This window comes from Salmo salar, chromosome ssa04, assembly GCF_905237065.1.
Source record: "Salmo salar chromosome ssa04, Ssal_v3.1, whole genome shotgun sequence".
NCBI classification, from domain to species: Eukaryota; Metazoa; Chordata; class Actinopteri; order Salmoniformes; family Salmonidae; genus Salmo; species Salmo salar.
The window spans coordinates 41,843,600-41,859,817 of NC_059445.1; the positions used below are offsets into that span (position 1 = coordinate 41,843,600).

General features: G+C 43.5%; 1 protein-coding gene across 4 annotated transcripts; it reads right to left on the bottom strand.

Moving 5' to 3' along the window:
* Positions 1-96: 96 nt before the first annotated feature.
* Positions 97-13,979, bottom strand: LOC106603103 (WD repeat-containing protein 44). Of its 4 annotated transcripts, none has more exons than XR_001328369.2 (20): positions 10,977-12,309; positions 10,152-10,185; positions 9,619-9,696; positions 8,537-9,143; positions 8,152-8,276; positions 7,748-7,834; positions 7,482-7,618; positions 7,187-7,270; positions 6,977-7,083; positions 6,548-6,699; positions 6,251-6,389; positions 6,037-6,110; positions 5,772-5,888; positions 5,556-5,678; positions 2,231-2,422; positions 1,965-2,066; positions 1,560-1,675; positions 1,360-1,487; positions 1,111-1,189; positions 97-785 (listed from the first exon to the last, which is right to left on the bottom strand). XR_001328369.2 is itself a non-coding variant. In XM_014196328.2 (20 exons), the coding sequence occupies exons 1-20, from the start codon at positions 13,917-13,919 to the stop codon at positions 697-699; spliced, it is 2,646 nt and encodes an 881-aa protein (XP_014051803.2). In that variant the 5' UTR covers positions 13,920-13,979; the 3' UTR covers positions 97-696. The 4 variants fall into 4 exon arrangements, 3 of the variants coding, with proteins under 3 accessions (XP_014051803.2, XP_045572896.1, XP_014051802.2); XM_014196328.2 differs by lacking the exon at positions 10,977-12,309 and adding an exon at positions 13,906-13,979 and having other exon boundaries at positions 1,111-1,251; XM_045716940.1 differs by having other exon boundaries at positions 1,111-1,251.
* Positions 13,980-16,218: the final 2,239 nt, after the last annotated feature.

Sequence of the window (16,218 nt, forward strand, 5' to 3'; positions counted from 1 at the left end):
CTGTCCAGTCATTCAGCCTTTCTAAACGGTTTTGAAAGTTTGCCTCAATATAAAAAGGTCATCTCATCTCAATGGAAAAAAACAGAATGAGTTCACTTTAACTGAGAATACCATTTACTTTATTAAGTGAATCATAAACAATGTAAAAAAAAAAAAAAAAGTGGTTCCATTTTATTATTCATTACACACTGACAGACGAATGAAAATTTGCAACCGTAATGATTGAGTTAGTGCTTAGTTAACAAATTTAAGACTGTCATTCCTGGCAAGGAGGAGCGCGGGGGTACTAGAAACGCAGTAAAGTTGAGTAAGACAGCGTACCCCTCACACTCTGACAAATAGCTTACATTAGTGTATTTTAACCATCCATCCCTCAGTTACCGGTCCTGCTTTACAGTCTGACCGTCTCACAAACCTGCTTTACTTCAAAAACACAGTGCACACTGGTTCTTTGTGTTAAAGAAAAACGTGACAGGACATCCGTGAGCTGCTTCCTCCATTTACAGTTCACTTCCTCAACCTTCCCTTCATCCTCTACTACAGGGTCCCTGTTCTCCGGAGGATAACTCCTCCCGGAGCACTCACCCGTAGGCGATTGGCCGGTTTTAGAAGCATTGGCAGGGCAGCGGGTTGCTCTGCCTCCATTGAAGGACTGTACACTGATGGCCAGATCAGTAAGGGTTCAGGGTGAAGTGTTCAGTACTTTTTTACATTGATGAAAACCTTAATGGCGCCAGTGAAGTCAGCAGAGAGCAGAACCTCTGTATGATCAGTCTTCAGAGCCCCTGTGGACGAGAAATACCCTGTTTAGCGTTGAAAACTACAAAGTTTCCCTATCAACTCCACTCATACCATCCATTGATCACTCTTAAAACAGCAGCATGGCTACCCCAGCACTTTTGTTATTGTTTTGTGGACGAAACGGAGGTGAGGAGAGTTGGGCGGCAAGAAAAACATTTGCAGTACATATTCTGCTGTTCTATAGCACATGTCAGAGTGTTTGTTTGCAGTAATATCCCAAAACAGTCGTGGTAGTTTGAGCCCATCTTTAATGATGAGTCGCTCTAGTCTCAGCATAGCTAAACAGGTATATAAATCAGTATAGTATACCTGAGGGAATGGTCTCCGAGTCAGTAGAGTCCAAACTCTTACACTCTGCATCAGCCCCCGCTTTCTCTGCCCCCGCCTCCTGGGGGACAATCAGGTTAGGATGGGGCGCAAAAATAGCTGATGTCACTACTGCATTGTGGGCTGAAAAATAACAGAGACTAGACTTAGTGGAAGGACACTACAAAAATACTGACAGTGTTTCATATCACCGACAGTAAAGAGCTGAGCACCACTACAGTATCTAGGTACCTTTAATTCCCTCCCAGAAGTCATTGCGGTCTCGTCGTACAGAGGTGAACTTGCTCAGGTCATGGTAGGTGCTCCAGATGTACACGTACTTATCCTCTGAGCCACTCACAATGAATGAGTAATCATGGCTGGAAAATAGAGTGACAGTTTGTTTACCGACTACATAAGAACATGGCAGACTGAGAAGGAGCCGTTCTCACCTGAAGCTGGCTTTGATCTGACTACTGCTGTTGACGTAACCCTTGTACTTCATGGACAGAGACAGGTCCCGCAGGTCATACAGGCGGATCCTGGAGTCATTGGAGGTCACTAGAATCTACCAACACAATAAAAAGACTCAGCTAACAGATAGGCATGTCTGTGGGAATTGTATTTATTTTACCTTTATTTAACTAGGCAAGTCAGTTAAGAACAAATTCTTATTTTCAATAACAGCCTAGGAACAGTGGGTTAACTGCCTTGTTCAGGGGCAGAACGACATTTGTACCTTGTCAGCTCGGGGATTCGAACTTGCAACCTTTCGGTTACTAGTCCAACGCTCTAACCACTAGGCTACACTGCTCACTAGGCTACCCCCTGGAAGAGCGCCAGGAGCATGGCTATACCTTGTTCTCTCCAGGCAGAGGCTCGATGCCTGTGATTTTCCGTCCTACTCGATTCCTGCCTCTGGTCGACCGTACGTGGATCTGGGTGTGGTATTTAAGGCGCTGAAATAAGAACCGACATTCGAAAAACGGTGAACCCTCTCCAATGTTCCTCATTTTCAGAAGTATGTCCTGCCATTGTAATAGTCAAAGAAGAATCAAACAGCTGAAATGATTTTTCACTAGCCCTTCAAACTTGAGGAACAGTATGTCTCCCACCACTGTACCTCAGTGTCGTAGAAGATGCAGCGGCCATCATAGGTGCCGATGACAGCGTACTTCCCATTCTGGCAGAAGTTGGCAGCAGTGATGAGGCGTGTTTGTCCGTCCACCTCGTTCCACAGAGCCACCTTCTTGTCTGGGATGTTCCACAGACGCAGCTTCCCATCCAGAGAGCCACTCAGGAAGTACCTGTCATCCTAGGAGAAATAACAGGTGATCAGTCTGGTTAACAGAGCCAGAACATCGTCACAGCTGTGTATATCCCCCCGCAAGCGGATACCAAGACGGCCATCAAGGAACTTCACTGGACTTTATGCAAACTGGAAACCATATATCCTGAGGCTGCATTTAATTGTAGCTGGGGATTTTAACAAAGCTAAATCTGAAAACAAGGCTACCTAAATTCTAATCAGCATATCGATTGCCGTACACGAGCAAGTAACACATCTGACCACTGCTACTCTAACTTCCGCGATGCATACAAGGCCTTCCCCCACCCTCTTTTGGCAAATCTGACCATGACTCCATCTTGTTGCTCCCCTCCTATAGCCAGAAACTAAAACAGGAAGCGCCCGTTCTTAGGTCTATCCAACGCTGGTCTGACCAATCGGATTCCACTCTTCAAGATTGCTTCGATCACGTGGACTGGGATGTGTTCCGGGTAGCCTCAGACAATGACATTGACGTATACGCTGACTTGGTGAGCGAGTTTATAAGAAAGCGTATAGGAGAAGTTCTACCCACTGACCATTAAAACCTTCCCTAACCAGAAACCGTGGATTGATGGCAGCATTCGCACAAAACTGAAAGCATGAACCAGCGCATTTAATCAATGGCAAGGCAATTGGAAACATGGCCGAATACAAAGTGAGGCTATTCCCTCCATAAGGCAATCAAACAGGCAAAGCGTCAGTATAGAGAAAGTGGAGTCGCAATTCACATGTGTCTCTCAAACACAAGACCTATGTGGCAGGGTCTACAGACAATCACGTATTACAAAAAGAAAGCCAGCCCCGTCGGAGTCTTGCTCCCAGACAAATTAAACAACTTCTTTGCACGCTTTGAAAACAATACAGTGCCACCGACACGTCCCGCTACCAAAGACTGTGGGCTCTCCTCCTCTGTGGCCAACGAGAGGAAAACATTTAAGCGCGTTAACCCTCATAAGGCTGCCGGTCCAGACGGCATCCCTAGCCGCGTCCTCAGAGCATGCGCAGACCAGCTGGCTGGACAGTTTATGGACATATTCAATCAATCCCTATCCCAGTCTGCTGTCCCCACATGCTTCAAGATGGCCACCATTGTTCCTGTACCCAAGAAAGCAAAGATAACTGAACTAAAAATGACTATCGCCCCGTAGCACTCACTTCTGTCATCATGAAGTGCTTTGAGAGACTAGACAAGAATCATATCACCTCCACCTTACCTGTTACCCTAGACCCACTCCAATTTGCTTAGCGCCCCTATAGGCCCACAGACGATGCAATCGCCATCACACTGCCCTATCCCACCTGGACAAGAGGAATACCTATGTAATAATGCTGTTCATTAACTACAGCTCAGCATTTAACACCATAGTACTCTCCAAACTCATCATTAAGCTTGAGAACCTGGGTCCCGATCCTGCCCTGTCCAACTGGGTCCTGGACTTCCTGACGGGCCGCCCCCAGGTGGTGAAGGTAGGAAACAACATCTCCACTCCGCTGATCCTCAACACTGGGGCCCCACAAGGGTGTGTTCTCAGCCCTCTCCTGCACTCCTTGTTCACCCATGACTGAGTGGCCATGCACGCTTCCAATTCAATCATCAAGTTTGCAGACGACACTACAGTGGTTGGCTTGATTACCAACAATGACAAGACGGCCTACAGGGAGGAGATGAGGGCCCTCTGAATGAGGTGTCAGGAAAATAACCTCACTCAACGTCATCAAAACAAAAAGAGATCATTGTGGACTTCAGGAAACAGCAAAGGGAGCACCCTCCTATCCACAACGATGGGACAGCAGTAGAGAAGGTGGAAAGTTTTAAGTTTCTCGGTGTACAAATCACAGACAAACTGAAATGGTCCAAGCACACAGACAATGTGGTGAAGAAGGCGCAACAGCGCTTCTTCAACCTCAGGAGGTTGAAAAAAAATGTGGCTTGTCACCGAAAACCCTCAAACTTTTACAGGTGCACAATTGAGAGCATCCTGTCGGGCTGTATCACCACCTGGTACGGCAACTGCACCGCCCACAACCGCAGTGCTCTCCAGATGGTGGTGCGGTCTGCACAACGCTTCACCGGGGTAAACTACCTGCCCTCCAGGACACCTACAACACCCGATGTCATAGAAAGGAAAAAAAAGATCAAAGACCACAACCACCCGAGCCACTGCCTGTTCATCCCGCTATCATCCAGAAGGCAAGGTCAGTACAGGTGCATCAAAGCTGGGACCGAGAGACAGAAGCTGTTTTTCAATCTCAAAGCCATCAGATTGCGGGACGGTTGAGCTAACGTAGGTTGTGATTAGCATGAGGTTGAATGTAACGAACATTTCCTAGGACATAGACATATCTGATATTGGCAGAAAGCTTCAATTCTTGTTAATCTAACTGCACTATCCAATTTACAGTAGCTATTATAGCAAAAGAATATCATGCTATTGTTTGAGGAGAGTGCAGTTATGAACTTGAAAATGTATTAATAAACCAATTAGGCACATTTGGGCAGTCTTGATACAACATTTTGAAGAGAAATGCAAAGGTTCATTGAATCAGTCAAATTCTAGATGTTGCCATCTAGTGGACAAAATCTAAATTGCACCTAGATTCCTAAGTCATATTGGCCTTTCTCTTGCATTTCAAAGACTTTGGATTATCTTTTACCAGATCTAATGTGTTATATTGTCCTACATGAATTTAACATTTCCACACACTTCAAAGTGTTTCCTTTCAAATGGTTTCAAGAATATCGATTTCCTTGCTTCAGGTCCTGAGCTACAGGAAGTTAGATTTGGGTGTCATTTTAGGTGAACATTTAAAAAAGGGGTCCGATCCTTAAGAGGTACAGCCACCACTAGCACAGAGAGGCGGCTGCCTACCTACAGACTTGATGTCATTGGCCACTTTAATAAATGGAACACTAGTCACTTTAAGAATGTTTACATAGCTTGCATTACTCATCTCATGGTTAGCAATAACATATGCTAACCATGGGTATGTGACCAATAACATTTAATTTGATTTGAGAACAATCATAGCCAACTCACTCTGCACTTAAAAAAAAAGTTAATACTTCAACCTAAACACACACTGACAAAGGCACACACGCACATAGAGACCCACTTACTCTGGGATGGAACGCGATGGCTGTGACGAAGTCAATATGCTGAAAGCAGCATAGACACTCTCTCCTGGATATGTGCCACAGTCTGACCGTCTTATCCATTGACGAGGAAAGCAGGAAGTAGTTCTGGAATCAAATAATACAGTGAATATTAGGACAGTGTACAGGCATTTGGGAGTGTTTGAAAAGGGGGGCGGGGAAAGGCCTGCGGAGTCTCACCTTTGACCAGGACAAGTCCAGCAGGTCAGCCGTATGACCCTTGTACTTGCAAAAGGGGACTTGGCGGAAGGGGAGATTCTTGTCCTCTGAATCGGGGTCTTCAGGAACACTGCTCATCTGGGAACAAAAAAAATAACTCTTGTCTGTCAGGCTGGGGCTGAGGTCTCAACAGTAACACTGGTATAGTTACCCAAACCATAATGTTACTTTCTTCATGTTTTACAGCTGACCCTCAACTCTAACCATGTCACTGATGGTTCCTAACCTTACTCACCCCACCGTCCGTGTCTGATTTGGAGGAACACAGGCTTTCCTGAGAGGGAGAGGGCGACACACGACCTGGTTGAGAGAGAACATAAGGGAAGAACCATGAGAAACCCACCAAACAAGCTTTACATTTACTAACGGTGTGGCAGACAAACTATTTTGTTCAGAGACAACAGAGCTCAGCCCTTCTTTAGGTCTTATGATCTACCCACCTTCAGTGTTGTACTTTATCCTCATGTTGTTGAAGTAGTCAAAGGCATTTTTCAGAACCCAGATTCGCACCACGTTGTCCTGGCCCGCTGTCGCCAACAACCTGCCACAGTGTGAGAACTTCATGGTCCACACTGCACCCTGAGGACCGGACAACAGAACAAGGGTTGAGCAAATATGCATGAACATATATATCCACGCTTACATCTACATTCATGGTTACATGCTGTATGCTTCAGTCATGGAAGAGGTCTGTTGTTCAATGGAATGAAAGCACTGACACATTAACACAATCTTACCATGTGCTCTCCACTCAGGTCCTGGACCACCTTGACCTGATCAAAGTCAAAGGGGCCCTTGAAGCTGTGGGCTGCCTTGAACTTGACAGGCCGGGTGTAGGGCATCCCCTCGTCATCACTGGACGACGGGTCATCCTGGTCGTTGTGAAACACTGAGACACAACCACACAGTGAGACGCAACCACACAGTGAGACGCAACCACACAGTGAGACGCAACCACACAGTGAGACGCAACCACACAGTGAGACGCAACCACACAGTGAGACGCAACCACACAGTGAGACGCAACCACACAGTGAGACACAACCACACAGTGAGACACAACCACACAGTGAGACATCACCCAGCAGAGTGACTAAACCGCAGCAGTAGAATGTTCATCGAAAAAAAGAAAAATCTGTGGATGAGGGCTGTGGGGGTTGGCATACCTTCATCACGGACACTCTTCACCTTGTTGACGGCCTTCTCACCATACTCTTCGGCCAGATGCTTGGCCCTCTTCACGGACTTGCCCAGGAACTTCTTCAGCTGAGTGCTGTGGTAGTGAAGACAGAGGACACATGAAACCGTCACAGACTGTCAGAGCAGAGAGGAAACACAAAACACAGCATGAGGCAGGGCACTATGCCATTTCGTACGTTTTCTGTTTCAGCTTCCCTCCGTCAGAGTCGGTCAATGGAGCCTGGGCCTTGTCATCGTCATCTGACTGTGCTGCGTCATTCCTGACAGGAAAAAACAAACAGACATCTTCCTCAAGATTTATATTATCTTTTTTATGTGTGGGACTGCTACCCGATATAGTTACCAAAACAATCTGTTAGCACAGGGGAGTGAATATATAGCTGGACGTTTTTTTCAACCATAGCCCAAGGATTGGTGTAGCCCCATGATATATTACAGTACTGGCTTGAGTGATAGGAGAGTAGTTCTTACGTGATGTACTCCTTGGTCCTCCTCATGATGTGTAATGTGAGTGGGTTGATCCCTGTGGGAAGCTTCTCCTCCGCCTGGATGAGAGGGATCTCCTCACCTGTGTCCAGATTCTTGATCATCACACTCGCCAGGATCTCCTATTACAGAGAGCCCAGCCAATCAATAAATTAGAAACAAACACTCAAAAAGGTATGTGTAGAGAGTAGAAGAGCCCCTTTGTACAGGTTAAGGCTGGATGAATGAAAGAGCGAGACAAGGAAACATACCTCATCAGTCAGCTCTCTGCCAGAGTTGGATCGTGGACGCTGAGGACCTAGAGCGTCACCAATGGGACCGGATGCCTGCTCATCCTCCTGTAGGAGCACATCAATATACACACACGCACTTACTACACTGGTGTTAATTCTAAGACAAAGGGGTATTCCGAATTGCAAGGGTCAAAGGCCTGTTGAAAAAGGAGAACAAAGAACAAAAAGTAAATCCACACACTGGTACGCTGCTGCCGAAGTGTTTATTCAGACGAGGACAACATTTTAACACCAAACTAGGTCTTTGTCAGGACAAAGTTTTCCCCAAGTGCAGAAGAATATATACATTGCCTTCCTGGGCAGCAATAAGTGGACCTGTGCTCTGCGCCAATGGAAAGCATAGGAAACAAATACCCACTGACCTGTGCTGTGACAACCTTGTCCCCACTGGTGGCGCTAGCCAGGTCCAAAGAGTGCTGCAGATCCTTGGTGATGCTCCTCACTGTGCTGCTGGGAGACACCAGGCCACATGGCTCCTCCAGCTCTCCTGCATACACCGGCCAATCACACAGCAAAGACACAGGGTTAAAGGTCAACAGTGTCACCTTGTCTCCATGGTTACACAACTAAATTATCATGAGTAAGTGTGGGTAGAGGTGAACAGCTGAGAACAGTTATGAGAGGTCAATGTGTTCAGCTCAATGTATTCAATCCCTGCAGCAACATATTTAATTGACATGCATATCAGCATTTTATCTTGACCTTGTGCTACTGAGTGTGTGGGTATACAAGCAAAGCGTTATTTACCTTCCAGTCCTGCTGGCCTCATACACTCCTGGGACTTCTTGCTGAGGGGTAAAGCAGGCCGGGATGGGGGTGGTGGCCGTGGAGGAGCAGCTCCGCTGGGAGGGGGTGGGCGTGAAGGTGGAGGTTTCTTGGTGCTGGCCACAATGTCAGGCTCTACAGTGAACTGCCGTGGGGGTTTTGTAGGCCCCGGGTCAGAGGAGCCAGCCGGCTTGTCTGTGAGGGGATCCTGGTCTAGGATGTCTGCTGGTCTCTGCTCCCTGTCCCTGTCCTCTGCAGACACCCGGGGTAGGTCAGGGAGGTCTAGCGGGAGGTCTAATTTCCCCAGGGTGCTAGTGATGTCTGGGGGCTGGACGTGCTCCTGTGACCCTGACGACAGGCTGGGGATGTCTGGGAGAGCCATGGAACACGCTTCCTGCTGTTCCTGTGGATGCTCTGATCTCTCAACCACAGGCTGAGGTTCCATAGCAGGATTTTCTCGTTCTACAGGGGCCACATTTTCATCCTTCACCTCTGACTCTGCCCTTGTATCTGCATTCCTCTCCTCCTTCAGCTGAGCCTCCTCCACCGCACTTCCCTTCTGGCTCTCCTCAATGATGCTGTCGATGATCTGGAAGGGACAAGACATCATAGATGAAAACATAATCATCAAAAAGGTAATATACTCATAACAGGATGTTTCTCTAATGAGGAATGTGTGGTCGTATGAGTGTATTCTCACACTTAAGGTGAGAGAGGGACGTGAAGAAGGAGTCCAGACACACATTGGAGGGGCTGTGTGTCTGTGTCGATGACCTAGACAACTTAGTGGTGTGCCACACATCCAAACATTTGCTGGAGTGACAATGTAGAATCTGGTGACACCATGACAGACTAGCAGCATTTACATAGAGCCCAAGAACCAGCAACCACCAAAACACATTTACCGACATGAACAACACATAGTCAGGGGCTCAGTAACTATTAAAAATCCTCAGGAATAAAATCCAACTTATTTCTTTTTCATAATGTCATAACCACAATGTTCTAGCTAAGTAGGGATTAATGAGCATTAGCCTAGATTTTAAGATAAGGAGGGGGAGTACCTGGATGGAGTCATCTTGGCGTGCCTCAGGTGCGGCCAGCCCAATAGCCACATCCTCTGGTGGGCTCTCTACCACCCCCTGCAGGAACACAAAACAAAATGTACAAGGAGACTGACAAGGAGAAACACTGTACTTTTATAAACTAGCACCTCATACAGTGCATCTACACTAACATTTTGGGATGTGCTTATGATTTGTAATATTTTACTAGTAAAAGGGATGACAATGTCCTGAATAGAGTATGTAAAACTAAACTGGCACCTCAGGACATGCAGTAGCAAACTATTTATTGCAAACAACCCCGGGTAAGGCTGTGTTTTGGGTATAGCCTCAATAGAACTCTTAAAGGCGCTCCTCTAGCTCATTTGAAAGTAGTTACCCAGCTATGCCCTTTAAGTAATGATTAAACTAAAACCAACACTCGGTTACAGTTTTTGACATCTCCTAAATGAAATGAAACTTCACTCTCTAGTCTCTAAAGAGATGGTTATTATTGTTTTTTACTGTCAAATGCTAGTAAGAACAATAAATACCTGAGGTGTGGGAAGGACAAACTTTGCAGGTGTCCTAAGTAATAAAAAGACACAAGTGGAAGTGTTAGTCACAAGACTAGTCCTGACATGGTTCATCAGAATTACCATTACTAGGGCCTAAGCTACATTTCAGATGAGAGATTTGAAGTAAATCATGCATTTTTTAACATTACAAAACAAAAAAAACACAAGACAACCGTAAAAACAATTTATTCTTAACATGTAAGATATGTAATCATGCAAGCTACAGGAAATTACAGCACCTGTTACACCAGTGTTCTCCTGTTAGTTTAAGTTTGAGCAAATTAGGAAAAATACAGCTTTTCAACAAGCAACAGTTGAAGCCAAAACCACTGTAGCTATTTTATCTCCAATCACTCTACTATAATCATGTAAAGGAAAGTGTGTGCGTCTCAAAGAGACATGTCAATCACACTTCTCTCTCTCCCCTGACACTTGACCCCTCTTGTTATGGTCATGGCGAAAACAAAATTCCTGTTGGGAGACTTTGGCAATTGATGACCCCACAACCTTTTGCCTCTTTAAAAAGATGGAGTAAAATAAGACGAGGCAAAATCATCCACAGACTGGTGGCACAGTCGTTGTTGTTGCAAATAATTATAGGTAATGTTTTCGTTCCTTTATTAGAGAAGAGACACTGAATGTATGAGCAAAATAATTCTTACTTGCGAACATCTGGTTGAATTCATGTCAGTGACCAGCATCATCATCACAGCTGATAACGTTTTTCAACACCAATAGCACAGTATATACACATGATATACCTTTATTTGAGCAATTGATGTAAGTAGAAAGGTTACTTACACTTTAGGAGATGGAGTAAAATTGACGTCTTCAGCAGCATCGTAGAATTCCTCTGTGTCACTATCTGACGCCATTTAGTTAGCTTGCTAACGTACCTAGCTAGTTTAGATGCATACAATTGCCAGTGCCTCTCCGATAAGGGAAATCGCTGCAATATTTTGATGAGGTCGGTTTATTATAAAGACATACACTTGGTACAGGGAATAAAAAGGGTACTCCACTGAAAACGGACTTCTTTCTGTAGGATACACCCAGATGTTGCTAGCTAGCTACTAGCTAATGCCTGGGAGAGGCCACTCACCTGTGTGTACTAGCTACTGCCGGTACTGGCCGCTATTGCTAACGTAGCCAGCTAGCTAACGAAGAAGGTGGCCCTAGTCTTTAGCTAGCTACCAATTTTCTTGAATCAATTCATAAATAAATACTCTGAATTAAAGGTCAACGCTAAAACGACTACCTATTACTGCGTTCTTCCTCGAAATAGGACTGCAGCCGCAACAAATTTAGGGCAGCTTCACAAACAAGGAGGAAGAACACCCCAAAAGATTAAAAACACACATTCGGAAATCTCGCGCGAACTTATTTGACAGGTTCAAAGCCCCGTTCGTCTCTTCTACGCGTCGCTTTCATATACGCTGATCTGAAAACATAAAGCAAAGATGGAACCTGATTTGGTCACTTGTCTACTTCTTTCAGAGCTGTTAATTAAGGATTCGCGTGTATTGTAAAAGACATATATAGTATTTTTTGTATTTTATTAGGATCCCAAATTGCGAAGGCAGAAGCCACTCTCGCTGGGGTCCAAATAGCAGTAAATGAATTTGTACAGCAATAGTTTAATGATGACCCTTGCTTAGGCTCGATACAATCACCCCAAAGTAAGTTAACCCTATTGGAGCAGTGTTTAGCAATAGAGACCGAGGTTTGACATCCACAAGAGGTGTTGCACTGTTCGCTACGATGGTGTCAGAGGTGAGATGGTGCCCGTGTGGCCATCAGAGAGGCGAACCGAACAGAGGGAATAGTGTAACGACCATAGAGATCCTATTATATTAGTATTCTGATTACTAATTCTATGGAACTGTGGTTAGTATCCTATGGGCTGGGAGACATGGGTTCGAGATCCGCAATTGTTTGGTTCACACCTGTTGTCCTTTGATTACAAGTTTTTCTTTTTTTACCGTGTCTTCTAGGCTTACTTTTTTAGCTCACTGACCGAAAGCATAGACTGGCTTGGGGAGCAAACGTAGTCTTCAGGTCTGCAGTAAAAATAAAAACACAATTCATCTTGTTAAAAAATATAGGCTATTTCTGGCCTATTAGTGAGTCATCTATAACATTAATTTATAGATAAAACAAACAACGATATTGTCAGCACAATGCTTTCTTCTGTGCGGTTTTACACCCCCAATGAATGGTATATACTAATACTGCCACCAGCTGGACCACGCCTGCTTTGTTTGGTTTTGTGGCTATGAAAAAGTTTGCCATATGAGGGTCTGGCCAAAATGGCGCTGTGCGCACACGCATTTCTCAGTATTAAAACTTGGAATTAAATTGTGAATCTCCTACAATTTAGCTGTAGTTATCTGTCGTTTGACTATTTCATATTATTCAAGACTACATTTTATCTTATTTCGTCGAGTTCAGCCCTGATAAAAACCTAAAGGTAGCGAAACGGCTAGCATTGACATAGCATCACGTCAAATGGACATGTCCAGAAATGCTCCTGAAGCTCAGGCTAATGTTCTAATCGCTAGTTTCCACGATTATGCTGTTGACCCAGTGGATATTTCCCACCCTACTATCACTCCAAGCAAACCTCCTGCCTCTAAAAAAGGCAAGTCTGACAGTAACTTCAACTCAGCGGACATCGTCACCATGCTTTTGCAATTAATCAATAGTATATCTGCTGCCCTGGAAAAAAGGCTGCTTAGCAACGCGGTCCAGCGCTGAAAAAGAGGCTTGACTTCTCATGTGCATATGTAACGGTTTAATTAAATAGTTAAATTCCTGCATGAAATGGGTATTATGCCATCTCCTGGTAGATGAGTGTGTTTACATTGTCTAATACACTCAGCGATAAAGAAATGGCATTCTGGGTCATCCACAGCAGATTTATGGAGAATTCTCGGTTTTCCGTGGGTTTTATGCTAGCAAAAATTCATTTTTTGAAGTTGCTAGCTAACTCGAAAATGCATCTTCTTTAGGAGTACTATTTATATCTCATCGACTAATGATCATTCTTCCATACTGTGTGTCCATCGTTGCAGCTAATTTATGACACATGTATACAGTATATGTTTTATAAACTCATAAACACCAGCCAGTGTATTAGCCGGATTTTGTTAGTTTAGGAAAATATGTGGTACTTTCTAGGTGTATTATATTCCTTTGCCACAAGAGTGTGGCATTTTTTTCAGGTTAATTTTATATATCTTGAATACGAAAATGAATGATAGTTTATTCTTATGTTGTATATATGAGATTTCACATGGAAACGATGTATTTATTTTATTATGGTAAATTGAGAATTGGTGGCTAAATCCACTATACGATCACAATGACTGATAGACGTTTAAATAGTTTTTTTTATGTTAGTATATTATACAGCAGATTTATGGAGAATTGCTGTGGGAGTGCTATTTATATCCCGTCGACTACTGATCATTTATCCATACTGTGTGTCCCATCATTGCAGCTATGGAAATAAATGAACTATCCATCCATTGCTCCTTCCTCTGTTGATTTACTGTGGGAGGGCTATTTATATCCCGTCGACTACTGATTATTCATCCATACTGTGTATCCCATCATTGCAGCATTGAAAATAAATGAACTGCTCCTTCCTCTGTTGATTTACTGACTTGAGGGACGGGACCAGGAAGGTCACACATAGTGATAAGAAATTAAAGAAAAGGTTACTCACCTTGAAAAGCGCATCCAGAAAGAAGGGCACACTGACGCGTGTGAGAGACCGGTCACCGAAATAGAGAGCTATTCAAGGCGTTGGAACTTGAAACTGCAGGGCGTCCCCGAGGTGGAGATGCAATATGTACGTCAGGAGACCACACGGATCTGCCAAGCTGTTCTCCAGGAGGAGAGGACCAAACTCCCTGAAGTGACTGACATTGTTCACCGTCTCGGCTCAAAGCGTCCTAACAACTCCAAGCCCAGTAGCATCATCATGCAGTTTACGCTGCGAGTCTACAGAGATGCGGTGTGGAAAGCAGCGAAGAAGTCCACCTACCTGCAAACCGAACGTTTTGAAGTTTAATGGGGATTTCTCCAGGGTTGATCAAGAGAGGAGGGAGAAGCTGTAGCCAGTGATTGAGGCAGCGCGCAAGCAGGGAAAGACTGCATATTATTTCTGGGCGAGTGCCTTCATCAATATAACTGAAATGTCTCCTTTCCTAGGAACATAAACTTATTGCCGTAACAGTGCGTTCGTCCTATTTCTAAGCATATGTATGCGCTTTGAACTTTGGTGTGGACAATGAAGGTATATAATTGTTTGTATTCTGTTTCTGATAGAAATGTATTTTATTTCCTTTTTATAGGAAAATGCCACTTCAGGAGTATTTTTGTTGCTGACTGACAGCTAGTTAATTTTAAATTTAGCTAATTGACAGCTAATTATTGTTATATTTGTATTTTTTCACTCAATAAAGTCTATGAATATGCTGCGGCTCTTGGTGTTTCTGCTCTGTACTCAGTTACCTCCTGTGAGCACTTGACAACCATTCCTAATTTTCCTCTTTTCTTCTCCATGTTCTCGTTCACCTTGTCTTTGTCAATAGTTTCTCTTGATGTTAGGGGTTAAGACACACTGTGAAACATAAAGCCTTGTTTCTTTTTCTTAATAAGCAACTGAAGACTGATTTTAGTTTTTTTCATGAATCTCATTCTACTGTAAATGATGCTAACTTTTGGAGGTCGCAATAGGGTAATGATATTTGGCTCTCACATGGTTCGGAACGATCAGCAGGTGTTGCTACATTTAAAACATTGTTTTGGTAGTGTCATTTTGCATTCAGATTGTGACTCAAGTGGTTATTATCTTTGTCATATCATTTAATTTAGTCAAACGATTTTGGTTACTGTTTATGGGTACATCTTCTTGATGCTGTAGAAAATCGAATTTTATATTGGTTATCTGAATTTCCCAGCTCCTTACTCTTAATAGGTGGAGATTTTAATATTGCTTTAGATAATTATCTTGATAGGTGGCCTCCGCAGCAGTCTACTTCTCTAAATGCCAATCTATCGTTATTTATGCAGAAGTTTGGTCTAGTGGATATATGGAGAGAGAAGTTTCCTCTTGAGAGATCCTATACCTGGTGTAACAAAACATGTACTAGACTACTAGACTATGGTTTCAGAGGGCTTAAGAAACTAGGTTTCTATTCATATTCTTAACAACAGACCATAGAGCTATTTGCATACAAGTTTCAATATTTCCCTGTAATGATAGTCAATGCAAAGTTTCACACTGGAAACGGAATATTAAAACATGAAATAGTCACATTTGATATCATAGGTTTTATTATATATTTTTTTAAATAAAGCCCAGGGGTAAAGTCTGTATAGGACAAACTGGGAGCTTCTACAGTTTGAAATGGCTAAATATTTAAGAAAATATAGCAGTGATCTTGTAAAGACCAGAAGGATAGAAGAGGAAAATGTTATATAAAGAATTACCTCGCTCTTCCAGAGACCTAATAGTCTTTCAGATACGGATAAAGCTGAGTTAATTATCCCTCCTGTTGTGTTCGTTTCATCTGAATTCATTCTGTGTTCCCGGTCCAAAATGACCACCCCATTATAGCTGATTATAAATCCATAATAATACATATATTATCCCCTAATGTTGTGTTCAATCTTTGTATCAACATAAGGTCTTGTGAACGTTACAAGTTTTGAAACTCTATGTTCTATTTATGGCCTGTAGGCCTCATGGACCTGAGCTCATACAACTTGTTTTTGAGTAAAAAGAAAAGCATAATTTATGGATTATTTTGACTATAACAAATACTCAGATGAAACATATGGTGCTATTTATCACAGACTACTTCGTGTCAAAGTTTAACAAGGACTCTCTCCTCCTCACAAGTGTCATGATCAAAGATATGATCAAGAGCCTCACATACAGTATATCGTTTGGTCATTGTGCTGCCACAGAATGAATTGTGAGCAAGGCCTCACGATTCTCTTCTAAATGTTAACTATTGATTCTTCTGAT

Excerpts from the sequence above, each read along its gene's own strand:
- LOC106603103 (XM_045716940.1), bottom strand. The coding sequence starts at position 11,050 with ATGGCGTCAGATAGTGACACAGAGGAATTCTACGATGCTGCTGAAGAC. Across the intron at positions 7,271-7,481 it reads AGGACCAAGGAGTACATCAC|GAATGACGCAGCACAGTCAG; the intron begins GTAAGAACTACT and ends TTTTCCTGTCAG. Across the intron at positions 1,488-1,559 it reads CAGATCAAAGCCAGCTTCAG|CCATGATTACTCATTCATTG; the intron begins GTGAGAACGGCT and ends TCTATTTTCCAG.